The sequence below is a fragment of the Maylandia zebra genome, linkage group LG18 (assembly GCF_041146795.1).
Source record: "Maylandia zebra isolate NMK-2024a linkage group LG18, Mzebra_GT3a, whole genome shotgun sequence".
NCBI lineage: Eukaryota > Metazoa > Chordata > Actinopteri > Cichliformes > Cichlidae > Maylandia > Maylandia zebra.
In genome coordinates, this window is record NC_135184.1 from 26454207 (window position 1) to 26471702 (window position 17496).

At 39.2% G+C, this 17496-nt stretch overlaps 2 protein-coding genes across 2 annotated transcripts in view; one reads left to right on the plus strand and one right to left on the minus strand.

Moving 5' to 3' along the window:
* The window catches only part of dab1b (DAB adaptor protein 1b), a 66991-nt gene extending 58444 nt beyond the window's left edge, over positions 1–8547 (plus strand). The window contains exons 15-26 of the mRNA XM_076877028.1: positions 1188–1318; positions 1599–1746; positions 2827–2974; positions 4003–4144; positions 4506–4638; positions 5729–5926; positions 6089–6329; positions 6519–6647; positions 6733–6896; positions 7568–7721; positions 8039–8110; positions 8240–8547. Coding sequence (XP_076733143.1) covers positions 1188–1318; positions 1599–1746; positions 2827–2974; positions 4003–4144; positions 4506–4638; positions 5729–5926; positions 6089–6329; positions 6519–6647; positions 6733–6896; positions 7568–7721; positions 8039–8110; positions 8240–8394 — 1815 coding nt within the window. The 3' untranslated portion in view covers positions 8395–8547. The remainder of the gene's footprint in view (positions 1–1187; positions 1319–1598; positions 1747–2826; positions 2975–4002; positions 4145–4505; positions 4639–5728; positions 5927–6088; positions 6330–6518; positions 6648–6732; positions 6897–7567; positions 7722–8038; positions 8111–8239) is intronic.
* Positions 8548–9653: 1106 nt separating this feature from the next.
* c8a (complement component 8, alpha polypeptide) lies at positions 9654–17463 on the minus strand. The gene is made up of 11 exons (XM_004567177.5): positions 17250–17463; positions 17033–17126; positions 16552–16699; positions 16257–16404; positions 14098–14287; positions 13843–14025; positions 12119–12359; positions 11890–12021; positions 11610–11767; positions 11211–11436; positions 9654–9954 (listed from the first exon to the last, which is right to left on the minus strand). The coding sequence occupies exons 1-11, from the start codon at positions 17357–17359 to the stop codon at positions 9803–9805; spliced, it is 1782 nt and encodes a 593-aa protein (XP_004567234.3). The 5' UTR covers positions 17360–17463; the 3' UTR covers positions 9654–9802.
* Between the last annotated feature and the right edge of the window lie 33 nt (positions 17464–17496).

The window sequence follows — 17496 nt, forward strand, 5'->3', positions numbered from 1 at the left end:
CCTCAGATGTTTGAATAACACACTGCACACCATGCTAAGCTAAGATGTGCCATTTTTTTGCTGCTCCTTATTGGTGCAAAAGTATGTCTGTAAAACTGTACTTTGGCATTTTTCATAGATGCAACTAAAGAAATTGGAACAAAATATCATTTAAATGCATTGAAATATCCATAGGTCAGTCTTAAGTGGTTTAACAACAACGACAACAAAGCCACTCATGTGAAAATGATCAGGTACATAGACAGGACTGGAAATAAGTGGAAAAGTAACCAATGTAAGAAAATGTCTAAAGACACAATTTAATTTGCTAGGTTTTGTTATTCTAGCCCAGTTTGAATGAGTAATAGGTCAGTGTTAGTGGCTCAACAAACAAACAGAAAACATTCCTGGAAAAATGGCCAGAAACATGGACTGGACTGAAAATGAGGAGAAAGAAGAACTTTGAAAGACCTTTGGAAAGCCTGGAGAACTATCGCTCAAGACCACTTTAAAACATTACAACAAAGTCTGGCTCCTTCAAAACAAAATAGAAAGAAATTAGGGGTGGCTCAAGACTTTTGCACAGGAGTGTATATACTTTACTACTGTACTTAAATGTCTGCATGTGACTTAGCTTCTACCACTACTATCTTTACAAAGCAGAAGCCTAAATTTTGAATGTATAACATGACAAAGCAGCCGTTGCACACTCAGTGTGAGTAATGGCAGTTTCTTTACTTTCATTGCTTTTCACTAAGTACAGCTGACTCCTGTGGTTGTGTCATTCTGTGAAATCCCGCAAACCAGTCAAGATAAATAAAGCTTAAAGGTCACACGTAGGGAAACATGATTCAAATGACTTTGCTGGAATTTTCTTCATTACAAACTCTTGATATTTCACCACTGGCATATTTTAATGGAAATACTTTATAGGCATCCAGATTCATTGATTCCTACAGATTATACAGACTAAGGTTTATGAAAACTAAAAATACATCCATATAATTTGGGCTGACCAAACCTGCAAGCTCTGCAAATTCTATAATGTTTAAGTAAACTTGAGGTATGTGTCCCAGCCACACAGACAACACCATAACATTGGCTTTGTGGCCCTGAATGCCTGCAGTATTCTGACTCCAGCTCCACATCTGACTTTAATGGCAGCAGTTCATATACAGTCCATTATTGATCAGGCTTTGTTTACATAGAGAGCAGAGTGTCTTCTCCTCATTCACAGTCAGTCACAACACACAAACATGCTTTCTGTGGTGATACAGAGCAGTGCAATCAATTTGCACAGTTGTCTACTCCACGTTACTTTGAGTTTGGTGCTGCTAAGGTAGGAGATTTATTTTTTTTAACTGCAATGAATTGATAAGCTTATTTTTCATTTGCTGAGTAGGTTCCACAGGAATTAATTGTTGTAACTATTTATCTGTCAAAGACCAGCTGACAAACTAGGAAGTTTAGAAGCACCTCATTTGACACTTAAATCTGTGTTCCTTTCACAAGCTATTATATTTTGATCAGATGCTTTTGAAAAAAAACACATGACCTTTGCTCCCAGTGCCGCATTGCTCTATTTGTTTTGATGTGAGTTTTTAATCTGCATGTAACAGTAATTTTGCAGTGGCCACAGGAAGCAATGAAGACCCTAGCAGTCGTCAAGCCCGGTCAGTGGGTGACCCAGTGGTAATTCACCCAGTGGATTGCATTTTGTCAGAGTGGAGCGCATGGTCACGTTGTGACGTCTGTCAAAAGAAGAAAGTAAGTATAATGGCTATGAGATGTTAGTTAAATCAACAAGAACATACAGTGAAATCTGCAGAAATATGACTGGATCTCATCAGACAATCTGATTCATGCAGCTATGCATAAGCTAAGCGTGTGCTGCCTCACAGAGCAGCTGACCAGTGGACAAATACAAGCAGAACTTTAGTCTGAATGCAATGCTTTAATAAAAAATTTGAAAAAAATACAGTCATTGTTAGTCCAAGAATGTGGAACAGCCTGTGATTCAGCCTCATGTGAATTTACCCCCAACAGTGGTTGGTCATTGGTTATACTGTAGACTGCTTTAGAGATAGGGCAAACAAAAAGAGGTATTAAAGACTATTTAAAAGAATTTGTTTGAAAGTAGATGAGCAGAGCGTACTATTATCAAGTCTGAACCATGAAGCTTCAGGCAGCAGTCGGCTAATAGTAGATCATCTACAGTGGAAACGGCTTGCCTGGTTTAGTCCAAATGTAGAATTTGCCTAGAAGACCTATATATTTTAAAAATAAATCTGCTAAATTATGCTAAATATAAAAATGCTAAATTAGCAACTAACTTAGCATTGTTTCAATGGGAATTTTTGGCAAAAGGCAAATAAAATATGTTTCCTAAAATATCAAAAGTTGAAACAAAATCTTTCATCTCAAACTCAGAAATCAAGCAATACTATTTTTAGTTTAACTAACCCACAGAATTACTAGCCAGATAAACTTCTTAAATCAAATGTTACATTTCCACAGATTAGCTTAATTTAGCGTAGTTTAGACTGGATGAATCATTCCTATGGGGCTAGGATTGAGAGCTAAATCTGGAGCATTCTACATTTTGACACTTGTGACCTGTTTTTGTGAAAGCTGAGAGCTCAGTGTCTGGTGAAGGACTCAGCTGATATACTTCAGTGCTCTATTTTATCCACTTTACAAGTAAAGGGATTAATAACCTTGAAATGACAAAGTGGAAAGAGCCTGCTAATGTGATTTCAGCTGATAGCTCCCCGGGAGCAGTTTTCAGGCCACCGTTATTGGATACTGGCAAAATCTCTTGTGTTTCTGTGACCCGCAACATCACAGTATCGCTATGCCAAAGTGGAGCAGCCTTCTCAGTTTGGAGGGGAACAGTGCAATTCCCATGCCAGGGAGGAGGAGGCCTGTAATATTCCAGCCCGCTACACTTGTGACAGTGTTCCTCTCTGTGAGGGCTTCCTCTGCACCCAAACAGGTAACTCCAACAGTCGGAATAGAAATCACACAGCAGTAGTTTTTCAGTGTTTAAGAATTCACATTGCATGGACGTTACTGTTATGTGTTTGATATAATCAAGTCTTCTTTCCAGTCAGAAAATTTCAAATTATCTAGCAATTTAATTTTTACTGGGTTCAGCCACTATATAATCGTAAATTATCTATTTTTAAACAAAGTTTTTGACTGTCCAACCTAGATACAACTTAAATTTTACGGATTGACCTATTTTCTGAGTGACTAGAAAAATGAGATTGTGGGGGGAGACTTGTGGGGATAGGTTAATTGATTAATCCAAATTGTCACTAGGTGTGAATGTGAGTGTGAATGGTTCTCTGTCCCTGTGTGTTAGCCCTGCGACAGACTGGCGACCTGTCCAGGGTGTACCCCGCCTTTCGCCCTATGACAGCTGGGATAGGCTCCAGCGCCCCCCGCGACGCTGAAAAGGATAAGCGGAAGCGAATGGATGGATGGATAGAAAAACGAGATTGCAGCACAAATGAACATCCTCCAAAGGGTGACAGGGGGTCAGCAGGGGTCTTGAAATAGAGCGGCTAGTCCTCCAGGATGCAAGAAGCCAGTTGAGGTGGTTGAGACATCTGACCAGGATGCCTCCTTAGTGCCTCCTAGGTGATGTGTTCAGGGAAGAGGCCACAGGGAAGACCCAGGATTCACTGGAGAGATTACATTTTGGGATAAGTTGTGACTTTCCGGAGTCAATATTCTTTATTTGGAGCAGAGTCCAACTTGCTTTATTCCCTAAGCTTAGCAAACTGATGACCACCACTTGACAAAGAGACATGTTGAGAATCAAATCAACTCTTCATCTAATTCTTATCTAACTCTTCACTTGAAAGTAAAGATCCACTTTTGAAACACATTTTTTTTTATTTTATGTTACAGATAATTTTGCAAAATGGATCCAATTCTGCAAACATACTTATTCTGCACACTGCCTGTCTGGAAAGAAGTCATGGTTTAACACCATATATTCCTCTACTCTGTCAGGTCGCTGTATTCCTAGAACTCTGCAGTGTAATGGGGAGGATGACTGTGGGGACATGTCAGATGAAAATGGCTGCAGGAAGGTTCCCAAGCCCTGCAGGCAGGAGGCTGAGGAGTACTGGGGAATCGAAAACCTTGCCAAAGGGTGAGCTATGTTTCCACTAGTCTGTCTCTTGTGCAAGTCCAAATTATTGTTATTACTTGTGTTTTATGTACTTTGTACTTCTATCCAAGCATGTTAGGGATAGCTCAGTAGGTAGAGTGGTGGCCCCATGATCGGAAGGTCGGGGGTTCGACTCCACTGAACGGCTACCCTGAGGTACCCCTGAGCAAGGTACCATCCCTACACACTGCTCCCCGGGCTCTGCACTGGTGGCTGCCCACTGCTTCACTGGGTGAATGGGTTAAATGCAGAGGAACTATTTCCCTATGGGGACTAACACGCACACTTTACATGTTACTCTTCTAAATCCAATCCATGCACAGAATTATTGCTGTTCTTTCAGAATAAACATCTTGAACAGTAACCTGGAAGGAGTGGTGCTTGATAACAGATACTATGCAGGCAGCTGCCTGCCCCACTACATCCAGGACGTCAGATTCAGGAAGCCCTACAACTTACAACAGTATACCTTTCAGGTGAAAAAGCAGACAAACACACTTCTGTCCAGTATTGTGGTCTAGTATTCATAAACGAATTCATTTACTAATGGTTTGTTGAAGTTTTAAAACAAAATTGTTGCCATGTTGCCATGTTGCTATGCCATTGTTATATCATTGCAGTATCATCTGTGTTCAAAGTACTCTTAATATGACTATTTGTTTTAAGTTTTTATTATTTTTTGAACATTTAAAGAAACAGTAGGGGTCCGAGGCACTTTCCAAAGTGTTAAAATAAGACGAACACAGGTCACAAGCCCAGTGTTTAACACTGAAGCCTGCTTTTTCTAGCTCTGGCACCTCGCCTCTGTCCCCCAATAGGCACAGTCTTGGTGATCTAGGAAACTTAAATTTCACCCAGCCCTCCATATATTTTAAAACATTTTCCCATATTGGGGAGACCAGTGGATATTCCCACATAGCTTGCACTAGCTTACCCTTTGCTTTTTATGCACTTCCAACACAAGTCATGTTTACTAATTTTATAAAGTCTCATCTGTGTGTAATAGTACCTGTTAAGAATTTTATATTGGATAAATTTACCTCTAGCTTCCCTTATGTAAAACCCATTTTCAGAGATGATTGAATCCCATGTTCCCTTATCAAAGGATCAATCCAGATCTTTTTGTAAGTAAGGGTGTAAGTAAAATGAAATTCTCTAGAAGATTTGTCTCCTGAGACAGCTTTATTTTATCTTTCAAACAATCTCCAAATTAAACTTTACTGTCAGATCATTAAAAGACATGAGCGTGTTCTCTTCTTTTAAATCACTTTTTTGTGCCATTGTGGCCAGTAAATTGTTTGTTTACCTTTTTTACTTTTGGGGTTGTGCCACAGGGGTGCACATTTTTAAAAGTATGGGGACAGATTAAAGCTCTTGTGAACCTCTTGCCACACCATTTTTGAAAACTTTAAAATAGGGTTTTCTATTCTATACCCTTTGTTGTCTTGTTTTTGAGCTAACACCTCAATGGGGGTGAACAGAAAGGCCAGTTCACGCTTAATATGACTAATTAACCATTACCATTTAGTTTTCACACAAAACATTTAATTTTTTTTTTGTCCACAGACGAGAGGCTCCTATGATTTTAGCCTGCAGGCTTTTGAATCCTACTCTGACTACATGGACTACACCATGAAGGAGCGCACTAGCAAAACCGTTGTTTCCATCGGCTTTGGCATTCCAGGAATTTTCAAGTTTGGCATCAACTACAATGATAACAAATACAGCAAGTCAGTTAAGAAACTTCGCAGTGCCTCTGGGACGGTGAGGTGTCATGTTTTGGGTTGTTTTTAATGCGTGCAGATCTCTTTACGTTACCTTGAACTTCTCACTCTGTTTTCAAATATCCACATATCCAAAATGTATGTTGTATTCTTAACACAGTAGGCATTGTGATAACTTTGACCTGCATTCTCTGATGCCCAGACAAACAGCTTTGTGAGGGCCAAGGCAGAGCTGGAGTTGGCCCAGTACATGCTGAAGCCGGATGATTTAATGCTACACCCCGAGTTTCTACGGCGCCTACGCGCCCTGCCGCAGGCTTATGATTATGGGGAATACAGGCAGATTTACAGGGACTATGGCACCCACTATGTCACCGAGGCTGCCCTCGGAGGAGACTATGAGCACACCATTATTTTGGACAAAGAGAAGCTTGCAAAGACAGGTAGGAGTCCTCAACAAGCTTTAGTTAGGCGTTCTCAGTCAGTTGTTTCCATATTTAGATGACATGACAAGAAATCCTAGACCGTTACTGTTAGAAATAAGCTGTCAACACTTTAAGACTGTTTGAACTAGTCTTTGCTTTATTTCGTGAAAGAAATGGTCTCTGAGGGGTTTTTTCTCTTTATCCCAGAATATTCTTTAGAAGACTACAAGAACTGTGTAGAGGCAGGTTTAAAGGTTGGCGCAAATATAGACGGTATCTATTTATCATTGGGGTTTCACGGAGGATCCTGTGATGGCCTGCTGAACGAGATGGGAGGTGGGATCTCCTGTTTGATCATAGTTCTGTCAGTCTGTCTTACATTGAGCAAATAAGCTTAAGTAAGTAATTTGTCTCTTTCCAGAGGAGAAAAGGACTGGCAGTGTGGTGGAAGACTTTGTTGCTATCGTAAGAGGTGGAAGTAGCGAATCCGTCTCTGCTTTGTTGTCCAAGAAGCTTCCCACCCCTGAACTAATGAGGCTATGGGGTGAAGGTGTGCGGTTCAACCCTGACTTCATTCGCCAAACGGTGAGTTCAGTTCATTTCAGTTCAATTAAATTTTATTTATATAGCACCAAATCACAGTAACAGACGCCTCAATGTGCTTTCTATTGTAAGGGGAAGATACTAAAATAACAAAGAAAACAACAATAATCAGATGAACTTCTATTAGCAAGGAAGAGCCAGGCTCAGGAAGAGCAGCCAGCCTGGGAACCCCCCAGCAGCCTAGGCCTATTGCAGTTTTTCTGTCTATTGCTTCTATTTTGGCTGTGCTACATGCTGGAGTCCCACACATAATACTCTACAATGGGTGTGTTTGTTTTTGTCTATATTTTTTTTTTTACATGAATGCAGTAAATAGTTCATTTTGTTCATTTTTTTTTTAAATATTTCTCAGCTTCAGCTCAAAAATGTGATGGAATTATCCACACGGCATCTGACCTCACTAATTGATGCATGACGAGCACTGGCACAATCACACAGTGGCAAAGTACAAACCGAGCTGATCAATGGCAAGAGCAAACACAAAATGATGCCAAAAAGCAAGTGTGCCAAAGACAAATAGGCTGCCTTGCTGCAGCACAGTCAGGTTTCAGCACTTGTGGAGCTTCCCAGTAAGCTCAGTACAAAAAAGGGAGAGAGTTTTATTTGGACAGTAAAAAGATCCTGGATTTAAAACAGTATTTATGTCTTATTAGACACGGCCACTCCATGAGCTGGTGACCTCCAGAGACTTTTCCCAGCATGCTGTCCTGAAAAGAAACCTGAAGAGAGCCCTGTCAGAGTACTTGGCAGAGGCTAGTCCATGCCGGTGTGCTCCCTGTCGCAACAATGGAGTGGCTGTTCTGAAAGGTAACCCAGTTGTTGTTGTTGAGCAACAACTATTAACATGGAATGATTCCTTTGTTCCATCTCCATCATTTATTCACAGAACACTCAATGCACTACTTTGTATCATAAGCTACTTATGATAGCTTTACTTTGATGTAATAAGGATGTGTCTTTCATCAAAGACTCAAGAAGTAATTGCAACATCTTAGTACAATCCCATTTTTCTACTGTTTTGTTTAAGTTTCAGCTGAAACAAAATCTAAATGCGATATCTGGTGATGATTATAGTGATGGCAAATAGTGACAGTGAAGGAAATATCTTTTTTTCTTCTTAACAGGTACAAAGTGTGACTGTGTTTGTCCTTTTGGCTATACTGGAAGAGCCTGTGAGATCACTAATAGGAAAAAAGGTTAAGACAACTTTAAAAAATAATAACAATAATAATAATAATCTGGTAACAGTGTTGTATTTGTTTTATTTATGTCCACTAATTGTGCTGAGACACTGACAGGAGGTATGGTTTGATCCGTTCTGACAGAAATAGCCATTGATGGCAACTGGAGCTGCTGGGGTGCGTGGTCATCCTGCAGCGGAGGGCAAAAGACAAGAAGTCGACAGTGCAACAACCCTCTACCCAGCAATGGAGGCAGGGCATGCACAGAACTGCAGCAAGAGTCTACTGCCTGCTTTTAAAATCCCCTGTCAAAGATGCCATAAAGATTTATAAAAGAGATGTTCAGTGTCTGGTACATTTGTCTTGTATTTGACTGTCCAGTGTGACATGATGATTCTCCTTGACAATGCTTCATCTCCCTATTCAAGTATTAAAAAAAATGTTAACCCCAATGGATTATGTCTTGATTCTAGGCCTCGTCTTTGTATTTTTTATCCCGACCTGTTTCAGATACTTAGCTTCTGTTAACAAGATTCGACCGTCAGATTTAAAGTAATTCACAAAAGTACAATACTGTGCAGCTGGAGGTGCTGGAGGTGCTGGAGGTGCTGGGGTGCGTGGTCACTCTGCAGTGGAGGCCAAAAGACAAGGAGAGAAGTGGTAAATGGACTGGTTCTTATAAAGTGCTTTTAAAAAATAAAAGTATATATATTTATTTATTTTTGCCATACTTGAGCGCTCAAAAAGCTTTTTACAACATGTCTCATTCATCCATTCATGAAAGCACTTTTCTCTACGGCTAACACTCACAAACATTAACACTCAAATGGAACCATTTGGAATAATTTGGGGTGCAGCATTTTGTCCAAGGATACTTTGGCATGCAGGCTGGAGCAGTCCAGGATCAAACTCCCAGCCTTCCATTTGGTAGATGATCTGCTTCTACCTCCTGAGCCAAAAAACACCCCACAGTGGAAAATAGGTGCAGAGATTTATTGAAACATATGAAAGGATCATAATAAATACAGTATGTAAGGCAAAAACAGAGTTTGGACAGTCTTAACAACCATTTCTCATTGGTGAGGATCAAATGTCTTTCAGATACTTTTCATTTGCTGTAGATGGTCTTTTAGGCAAGTTACTTTTTCATTTTTCCTCCACTTGTTTAGTTTCCTCAAATTTTTTATTGACACACTGCACACTGTGGCAAGCTATGGCAATTTTTCAGCTAAAGACTCTTTGGGAATCAGCTTGTTGGTGCAAAAATACCATTTTATGCCTCTCAACTTGTGTTGTCTTTGATATTCTTCATCAAATTGAAAACTAATTAAACAAAAGAAAAGAGAACAAATTAATGTTTTTGTGACAGGCTGCCAGTAACAGTAGGGTGCCTAATTTATCATTTAAAATTTGTTCTTTCATCCTAAATTTTAATACCGTTTCATCCCTTGAGTTAGGTGTCTTTTTTTGCTTACATGACTCAGGTCAGTGTTAAGTGGCTCAGCAAACAATAAAGCCTTCCTGTGAAAATGGCCAGGTACAAAGACTGGACACAAAATCTGCATGAACATACATTTATTCGGAAAAATACAGAAATTCCAATTTTCTCTTTTATTTTTGAGCACTTTAATGTTTACAAAGGAATACAAAAAATGCTCACTAAGTAGTTAACACATCTTCACTCAGCAATCTGAAAGAAACTTGTGTTTAACAGGGCCAAGTCTGAGAAGCAGAGCCCAAGCAGGTGGCTCCGCCATTCTGAGGCGGAGGATTATTACACACTCGTGTCCTGGTCTTCCTCCTCGATGTACAGGGTGACCAGGCCCCCCAGCAGGACCACGATCCATCTGCCTTGGTTTCTGTTGATAAAAATTAAAGGTGTTGATTATGAACTGTAGGGTGTAGATCCATTAACAGCTAAATTTTTGAGTTTCACTAACAACAGATTAGATGACTATTTGAATATGAATCAGTGGAGAACTATCACCGCAGTCGGTTCATTCTAGCTCAGCTATTATGTTGCTTTGGGCTACAAAAGGCAACAGTCTGCAGTAAAGAGGAGCCGCTCCCTTTTTTCCAAGGGGCCACTACAGCAGATGGAGCCACACATTTTGATTTGGCAAAGATCGCGTGCCTTATGCTCTTCCTGATACAACCCTGCCATCTAACTGGGCTTGATGACTGGCACTAAGCGCACATTACCTTGTGATCCTCCTGAGGCTGGGTTTGTGTTTGCTTCCCTTCTGGAACCAGGGAGCTTTTGGATTTTACGGTGAATGTGTTAACCACTACACCATGGAGCCACACAACAGTCACAGTACTGGGTCGTGTGACCCAGTGTTTAAGTTTTATTGTATTTTGTTATTCATTTGTGTTCTAGTTTCAGTTTAGTTTCTCAAATTAATTTCTACGATGTCCAGGTTGCTGTTCTAGTCCTTTGTTTGTGTTTGTTTCTCCTGCTAAACAGGTGAACATAGATTCAGGAGCAACAGGACTTAGTGCTACTAATTCTTTGATTTTATTTATTTTTTGCTGTGTTTTACTTGCATCTATTTGAAAGAGTGAGTGTAAACACAAAAAATTTATTTTATATGATGGAATATGCAGAAAATAGGTTTAAATGTTAAACAAATTCCTTCAAATCAAATAATGTTATATATAATTTAATTTTTGCTTGATGCAATGTGCATAAAGTTAAAAGATTAAAACTAATAAAACAAGGTTTTAAAAGAGACTTTTTCATTTGATTCAGTTTTATATGATGGATTATTCAGAAAATAGAATTGGGCTGAAAGGTCGGTTGCTTTATTCAGTTGTGTATCATGTTTTTAAAAAAGTAACTAGGCAATAAAGTAACTAATTACTTTTGAAAATAAGTAATCAGTAAAGTAACAGGATTACGTTCTCGACGAAGTAATCCGTAATTAGTAACTAATTACTATTTTCAAGTTACTTGACCAACACTGGTCATATACAAGTGAAGCTTGTCTGCTGAATGTTAAAAAATTACGACTACAATATTTGTCACAGTTGTATTTTTACTTGTTTCTAATGTCTTTTGAAATACTGTGTGTGATTTGAACATGTTCAGCTTGTTCCTGTTTCTTCTTCTCACCTCTTCGGTTGGTGTTTTCGCAGGCGTACCCCTGGTAGCCTGAACTACACATGCAATTACAAGACGTGCCTGAGAGGACAGGAATCCCATTGTTGCTGCAGGGGGCACAGCGGCACGGGTTAAACTGCTGCAGATACTCATCAATGGCTCGCTGCAAGTTGGCCAGTCTGTCACCTACGTGGTCAGCAGCTGTGCTGCTACGTACAAGCTCATGAATCGGCATGATCTAGTTTACAGGGCATGTGGGACAGAGACAGGACGAGAAGAAAGAGGAAAGTTCATTACAAGAAGATGTCAGCAGTGTGTTGAGAGAAATGACACTCAGATTTATAACATTTGTTGAAGAGCAAGATATATAATTCATCTTGATTCATACATAATTTAACTTTACTGAGTTACCTCATAATCAATGAGTGCTGGGTTATATTTAAGAGAGAACCCCCACTTCCGGTACATGTCAGGGTTCCTGATGGCGTTCAGACCAGCGCTGCTGTCTGTGATTCCTCCGCTTACTTTTGTGACAACGTCCTCAATAAAAGCTGAACTACCTCTTCTATCTGTGCATACAAAAACAAATCAAAAGAAACTATAACCCTGTTTTTGTAAGAAATGAAAAAAAGTTACAAATAAAGCAATTTAACTAGTTAATTTAGATAAAGACAGAATTTCCATTTTTCACCTTCATTGAAATGTCCGTCTTTGTTGCATAATTTCCCTGACAGCTTGGGCTCTATTGCTGCACTGCTGCCAACTGGAATACTCAAACCAAACGAGGCACCAAAGCATGAACCAGCTTCATCAGCGTTAATATCTGTAAACATTGGGGAAAACACAAAACAAGGGTTACTTTACATCGCATGTGATAATGTGGTAGGGTACTCTGATTACAAAATGGAAAACTCCAGTACCTAGGTTTCTCAGTGTTGTTTTGTTGACAATCACGACATGTTCCACGGTTCCACCCATAGTTCCCTCTGTGATATAGTGGGTGCCAAATGTGTTGAAGAAGCGAGAGTACATCCCAAAGTCGTATTCCTCTGGGAGCTCCATGAGTGAAACATAGAAATCTTCATGAAGCATCAGCTTATTAGTTCTCATCTTGAAGCGAGCGGTTTGCACTTCTGAATTAAGCCAAATGAAACCTAAATCCTGAGGGGGAAAAAACAATATAACAACTAGATTTTGCACTTTGAATGTGAAACAACAAATATACAAAGAAACAAAATGTGCCACCCTTCACTTCTTTATATTTTGTTTCTGTGGCAAAGGGGTCTGGGCCAGACTTGAACCCAAGGTGCTCCATTGAACCTTGTGGTTGAACATAAAATAGTGTTGTTGGTTTTTTTTACTAATCAGGTGATTGCCAAAGTGCTTTTAGCTGATAACTTTTTCAGTTTGTCCTTAAAAAAAAAAAAACTAGAGGAAGAAGTCTACACAGATGAACGATGTCTGAAAGTTATCTTCCCAAGAAATAGAAAAATCCAGCAAAATAGGCGGAGCTGAAAGATGCATCTTCACTAGATCCATTTGGATCTTGTTGAAATTGATGGAACTATGAACACAGACGAGTACTTTCATATTTTGAGCTACCACACAATACCATCTGGGAAGCATCTGATAGGTAACAGGTTCATTGTTCAGCATGACAATGATCCCAAACACACAGTCTTAATATAACATAACATAATAACATATGTGAATTCTGACCAGTCACAAGAGACAGTTTCACATTGACCTAAGTAACAATTTCATGGTTCAAAGAGTGCACCACTCCGTCTCTTTTTTTTCTTGCCTTGTCTCACCAATATGACAGAAACCATATGGATAAGATGACATTTCCTTAATTACACTTTGGATCTCACATTTAAATGAATGGAACGCTTACTTTGGTCTTCACAGATCACAGCCAAAAATAATAATGATAGCTTTTGAATTGTTTTCTTAATTTGTACATGCGTGTGCTTCTCTAATTATGAGGATCAGCCCAAACTACTTTGGTCCATTAAAAACCAGAATCCTGACAGCATGCCTGCCTCAACATTAACATCACTGAAGCAGTGTGGGATAATTTTGATCATTTTCCTTTGAACGTCCTTCCAGAAGCCTGGAACTATTCCTGAAAACTACTCAAAGACATCTTGCTTAGAGAGTTTAGACTATGTTAAAGAGCAAATGGTAGTCATACCAAATCTTGACTTTCAGACTGATTTGAATTGTATACATTTAATTGACATATTTACCATTTTAATCCCAAAATATAAAGAAGTGAAGAGGAGCTCAATAGTTCCACACAGTACTGTACAATCTTGCTGACACTATATTCTTGTTTGACCACTGAAGCTAATGCTAGGTAGAGTTCTTAGCTTAAGGTACCTGTTGAGCTAGCTAGCTCAAGCCAGTTGGATTGAATGTGACCTCTTATAAACAATCTAGTTAGCCATAGGTTAATTATTTGCTGGTAGCCTCAGTAGCTAGAAATACCGTAAGCTATTTAACTCTAAATTATTTAATGCTAAATTAAAAACGAATTAGCAGTGATTTCAAATAATGAACATTAATATATTTTAACAACAATATCAACAGTAATTGTTTTCATTTAAAACATTTTAATATTCGGGTGAAAAGAATATACCTGGCTTTCAAACTGTGTTATGTTATTGAGAAATGTATTTTCACTGCTGCCACCCAGTCCCACTTCCACACGGGAGATTCCAAATGTGAAGCCACTTTTGGACGATGACACTGTTTTCCTTGCTTTCAGCAGGCTCAGCATGTCATCAAAATATTCAGAAGAGCCCTTTGATGATGCTTGGGCCTGTAACAGGTTAGATACGTTAAAATATTTTTGTAGAATAAAATAAAACGAAAAATCAGAACATTACAGTACCATAAAATGGTAAGTATGGTAGTTGTATGGTTTTCTGTAGTTTTTTTCATCTTCATTGTAGTGCAGGTTCTCGCAGAATGCATCATACGTGAATTTTCTCCATTCGCCATTATAGACATATTCACACTCTCCTCCAAAATATCTTGGGTCAAGTACATGATCCATTAATTCTCCACTTAAAACATTATAGCTACAAGAAAGAAGAACAGTGCAAATTAAGAAATTACATTCAGATACAGATTTATCCTTTTTCAAGACAAAGAAATAGTGTGATATAAATGCATATCAAAGGTTCAATTGGACCGGCATTTTGGAGCTAAAACTGTTTCTGGAGCAAAGTATTTTGTTTTGGGGGGGTCACAGGGGTGCCTGTCAGTAAGAGGGTCCTGGGTTAAAATTCAGGCAGATGTTTCTGTGTGGAGTTTGCATGTCACCCATGCCAGCGTAGGTTCTCTCTGGGTGCTCCAGCTTCCTCTCACAGTCCAGAGTAAGGGATAGGTTTATTGTCCACAAGTGGGAATATGAAAGGCTGTCTATCTCTCTATGTTATGTATACCTTGCTTTTCATCCTATGACTGCTAGGAGAAGCTCTAGTGCCCCTGTGACCCTGGAAAAATAGATGGTGGAGTGAAATAGTCACAGTTTTACAGCAAAGTAAAAAAATATGTCTTTTAACAATTCTCAACTACAGAAGCAAACTTTAAGAAGAGGTACTTAATTAACGTATTACATAAATATTGATCACCAATTACCAAGTGATCACCAATGGGTGTGAATATTATCAGGGTTGTGATGCACATTTATCCCAGCTACCATAGAGGGAGAGGCAGGGTAAACCCTGGCCCTTTTAGACAACACAGAGAGACCGGCAACCATTCGCGGTCACATTCACAGCTATGGGCAATTTAGAATCACCAATTAACCTAACCCCACTCCCTGCATGTCTTTGGACTGTGGGAGGAAGCTGGAGAACCTGGAGAGACACCCACGCAAATATAAGGAGAACATGCAAACTCCAATCAAACCCAGGACCTTCTAGCTGTGAGGCAAAAACGCCACCGTGCTGACATTGTTTGACAACTCCTTCATAAAAAAAAAAAAGCAAAAAATGCTTTTATTGTGGCAGGGTCATTTTAATGCAGTTATTTTATTTATAAGGTCTTGAAACAGCTTTGCATTTTATTGTTCACACAAAATATATTATGACTTGAGGTGGCAAAACTGAGTTCTTTTTTTAAAATACACACGCAAATAATCTGCTAACAATCTTTTTACTTGCTGTTATATTTTAGGTCCTATTTTATAGCAACTTCAAAAGGTGCAACTTTTACTTTGAAGGCAAAATGTCAGTTTCTGATATGCATCGCATGTGTTTTTTCTTTTTTCTTTAATTAGTTTACAGATAATTGAATAAGCTAATGGTTCAGTGAATGGTAATCCACATCTTTATCCAAAACAAAAAGGAAGGACAACTTTAGAGTGACCATTTTCCTCAAGCTACTGGTTGTGATTAAAAAATAAATAAATAAATAAATCTTAGTATAATACAGAAAATCTCTGTTTGCATGTTTGTTTCTTTGGCCACCAACTCGTCCTACACAATCAGGAGTTGAGCCACCAAACTTGGCGCACAGGTAAAAATTAGGCCCCTGAGGTTTTAATCAATAGCAGAAATTATGCTTCATCGTGTTGCCTAGCAACTACCCAGCAGCATGGGTAAAATGTTGCTGGGTAGTTTTTCACATTTATGCACCTAGAATATTTTGTAAAAACATGACATTATTTTTATTTTACCGCAATTTACCACATTTATATCCATAAAGGGTGAATTATAAATTGTACAGTGTCATGTTGCCTGGCAACCACCTAGCAATGAGCTAAAATTACCTATTTTTTTTACATTTATGCACCAAAAAAACCTTATAAATGCATTTTAATAATTTAAATCTTACGCCACAAGCAGGCCAAACAATACTGAAAGGTGGCTTTCACCAGGGTCACAGCAGTATGCCCGTTTCAAGGCATAACAATAGACAATATAAAAGATGGCTGTAGCCACTGAGATGCCACTGACTGCTAATGAAGTCACATATTGTACAACTTTCCATAGGTGATGTAAACTACATGTGCATGTGCATTCATCACAGCACATTATTCACCCTTGCGTGCCACGCTCCGCACCAGGGATCGGTATGAGGGTGGAACACTTGTCGTTTCTCTGGTTAACATTTTCACATCCATCCTCATCAGAAAAATCATCACAGTCTGGCTCTCCATTACATTGAAGCGAATGGCTGATGCAACGCCCTAGAAACAAAGTAAGTAAGGACGCACATTTATCAGAATTGACTTCCTGACACACAAATGCTTGCAGCATGCCATGCATGCTAGTGAAAAGACATAGAGAAATCACCTTCAGCATTTGTTGCCTGAATGGTCGTAGATGGTCCTTACCTGTTTCTTTGCAGGTGAAGCTCTCTTCGCAGTAATCTGGGACCAGACACGGCGTGGCTGATCTGGGACACATCTCCCTCCTCCAGAGTACATCAGTACACTCAGTCCCACCAAACTGTGAAGGTTTCTCTAAGTATCGGAAACTGAACTAAAACCAAGTTCAAAATGAGTTAAATTCTCTGAATTCATCCATTCATGCTCATAGTAGAAGAATCGTAAAATTAAAATTGTACAACATTTGATATTTATTGATGAGTTATAAAGTTATAAGAGAGCTTCCAGGAACATCGGGGACAGAGTACAGCCACGGCCCACTTTATTGACTCTCCTGATGTGATCTGAGTTACTTTGCAAAACAAACTGTGAAATGTCAGTGTTTGGAAGAAAGTTGCAGTAGCAAAGTATTGCACAAGCCAGCCATACCAAGCACTGTGAACAACATTAATCATATTTAAATGTTTAGTGAAAAAAGCATAATCACCTTTTTGTCTGTGCAGGAGTCACATGGTGTCCAAGATGACCAGCTCCCCAGTCTACAGTCGATAGGTGTCGGTTTGTTCACAGCTCTGGCCCTCCTGACCCACATAATTATTATTATTATCTTAGTTCCATTTGTAAATCCCATTGTGCATGAGATATGATAAATAAAAGCTATTAAGGTGTAAATGCAAGAAGTGGTGAGGTGAAAAATACTGTACCTGTTTTTAGCTGTTGTCCATGGCGTCCTGGATGCGTCAACAATTGTGTCAGAACTGACAAACAGATGCAGTGTGCATAAACCAAGGAGTAAACGAAGGAATGTCCCCATAGTGAAAATAAACAGCGATTCCTAAAGACTCAGAGCCACATCGCAAATCAGATATTGTGATCCTGAAGGGGTCCTGAGGGGACTCTTGACACTGTTGCCTTGATCAGCCACAGTAAATGATTGATCAAGAGTAAACA

Coding starts and splice junctions, on each gene's coding strand:
- c8a (XM_004567177.5), bottom strand. CDS start 17,359: ATGGGGACATTCCTTCGTTTACTCCTTGGTTTATGCACACTGCATCTG. Junction 16,700..17,032: donor ACTCCTGCACAGACAAAAAG/GTGATTATGCTT, acceptor ACTTGGTTTTAG/TTCAGTTTCCGATACTTAGA. Junction 12,022..12,118: donor AACAACACTGAGAAACCTAG/GTACTGGAGTTT, acceptor CAATGTTTACAG/ATATTAACGCTGATGAAGCT.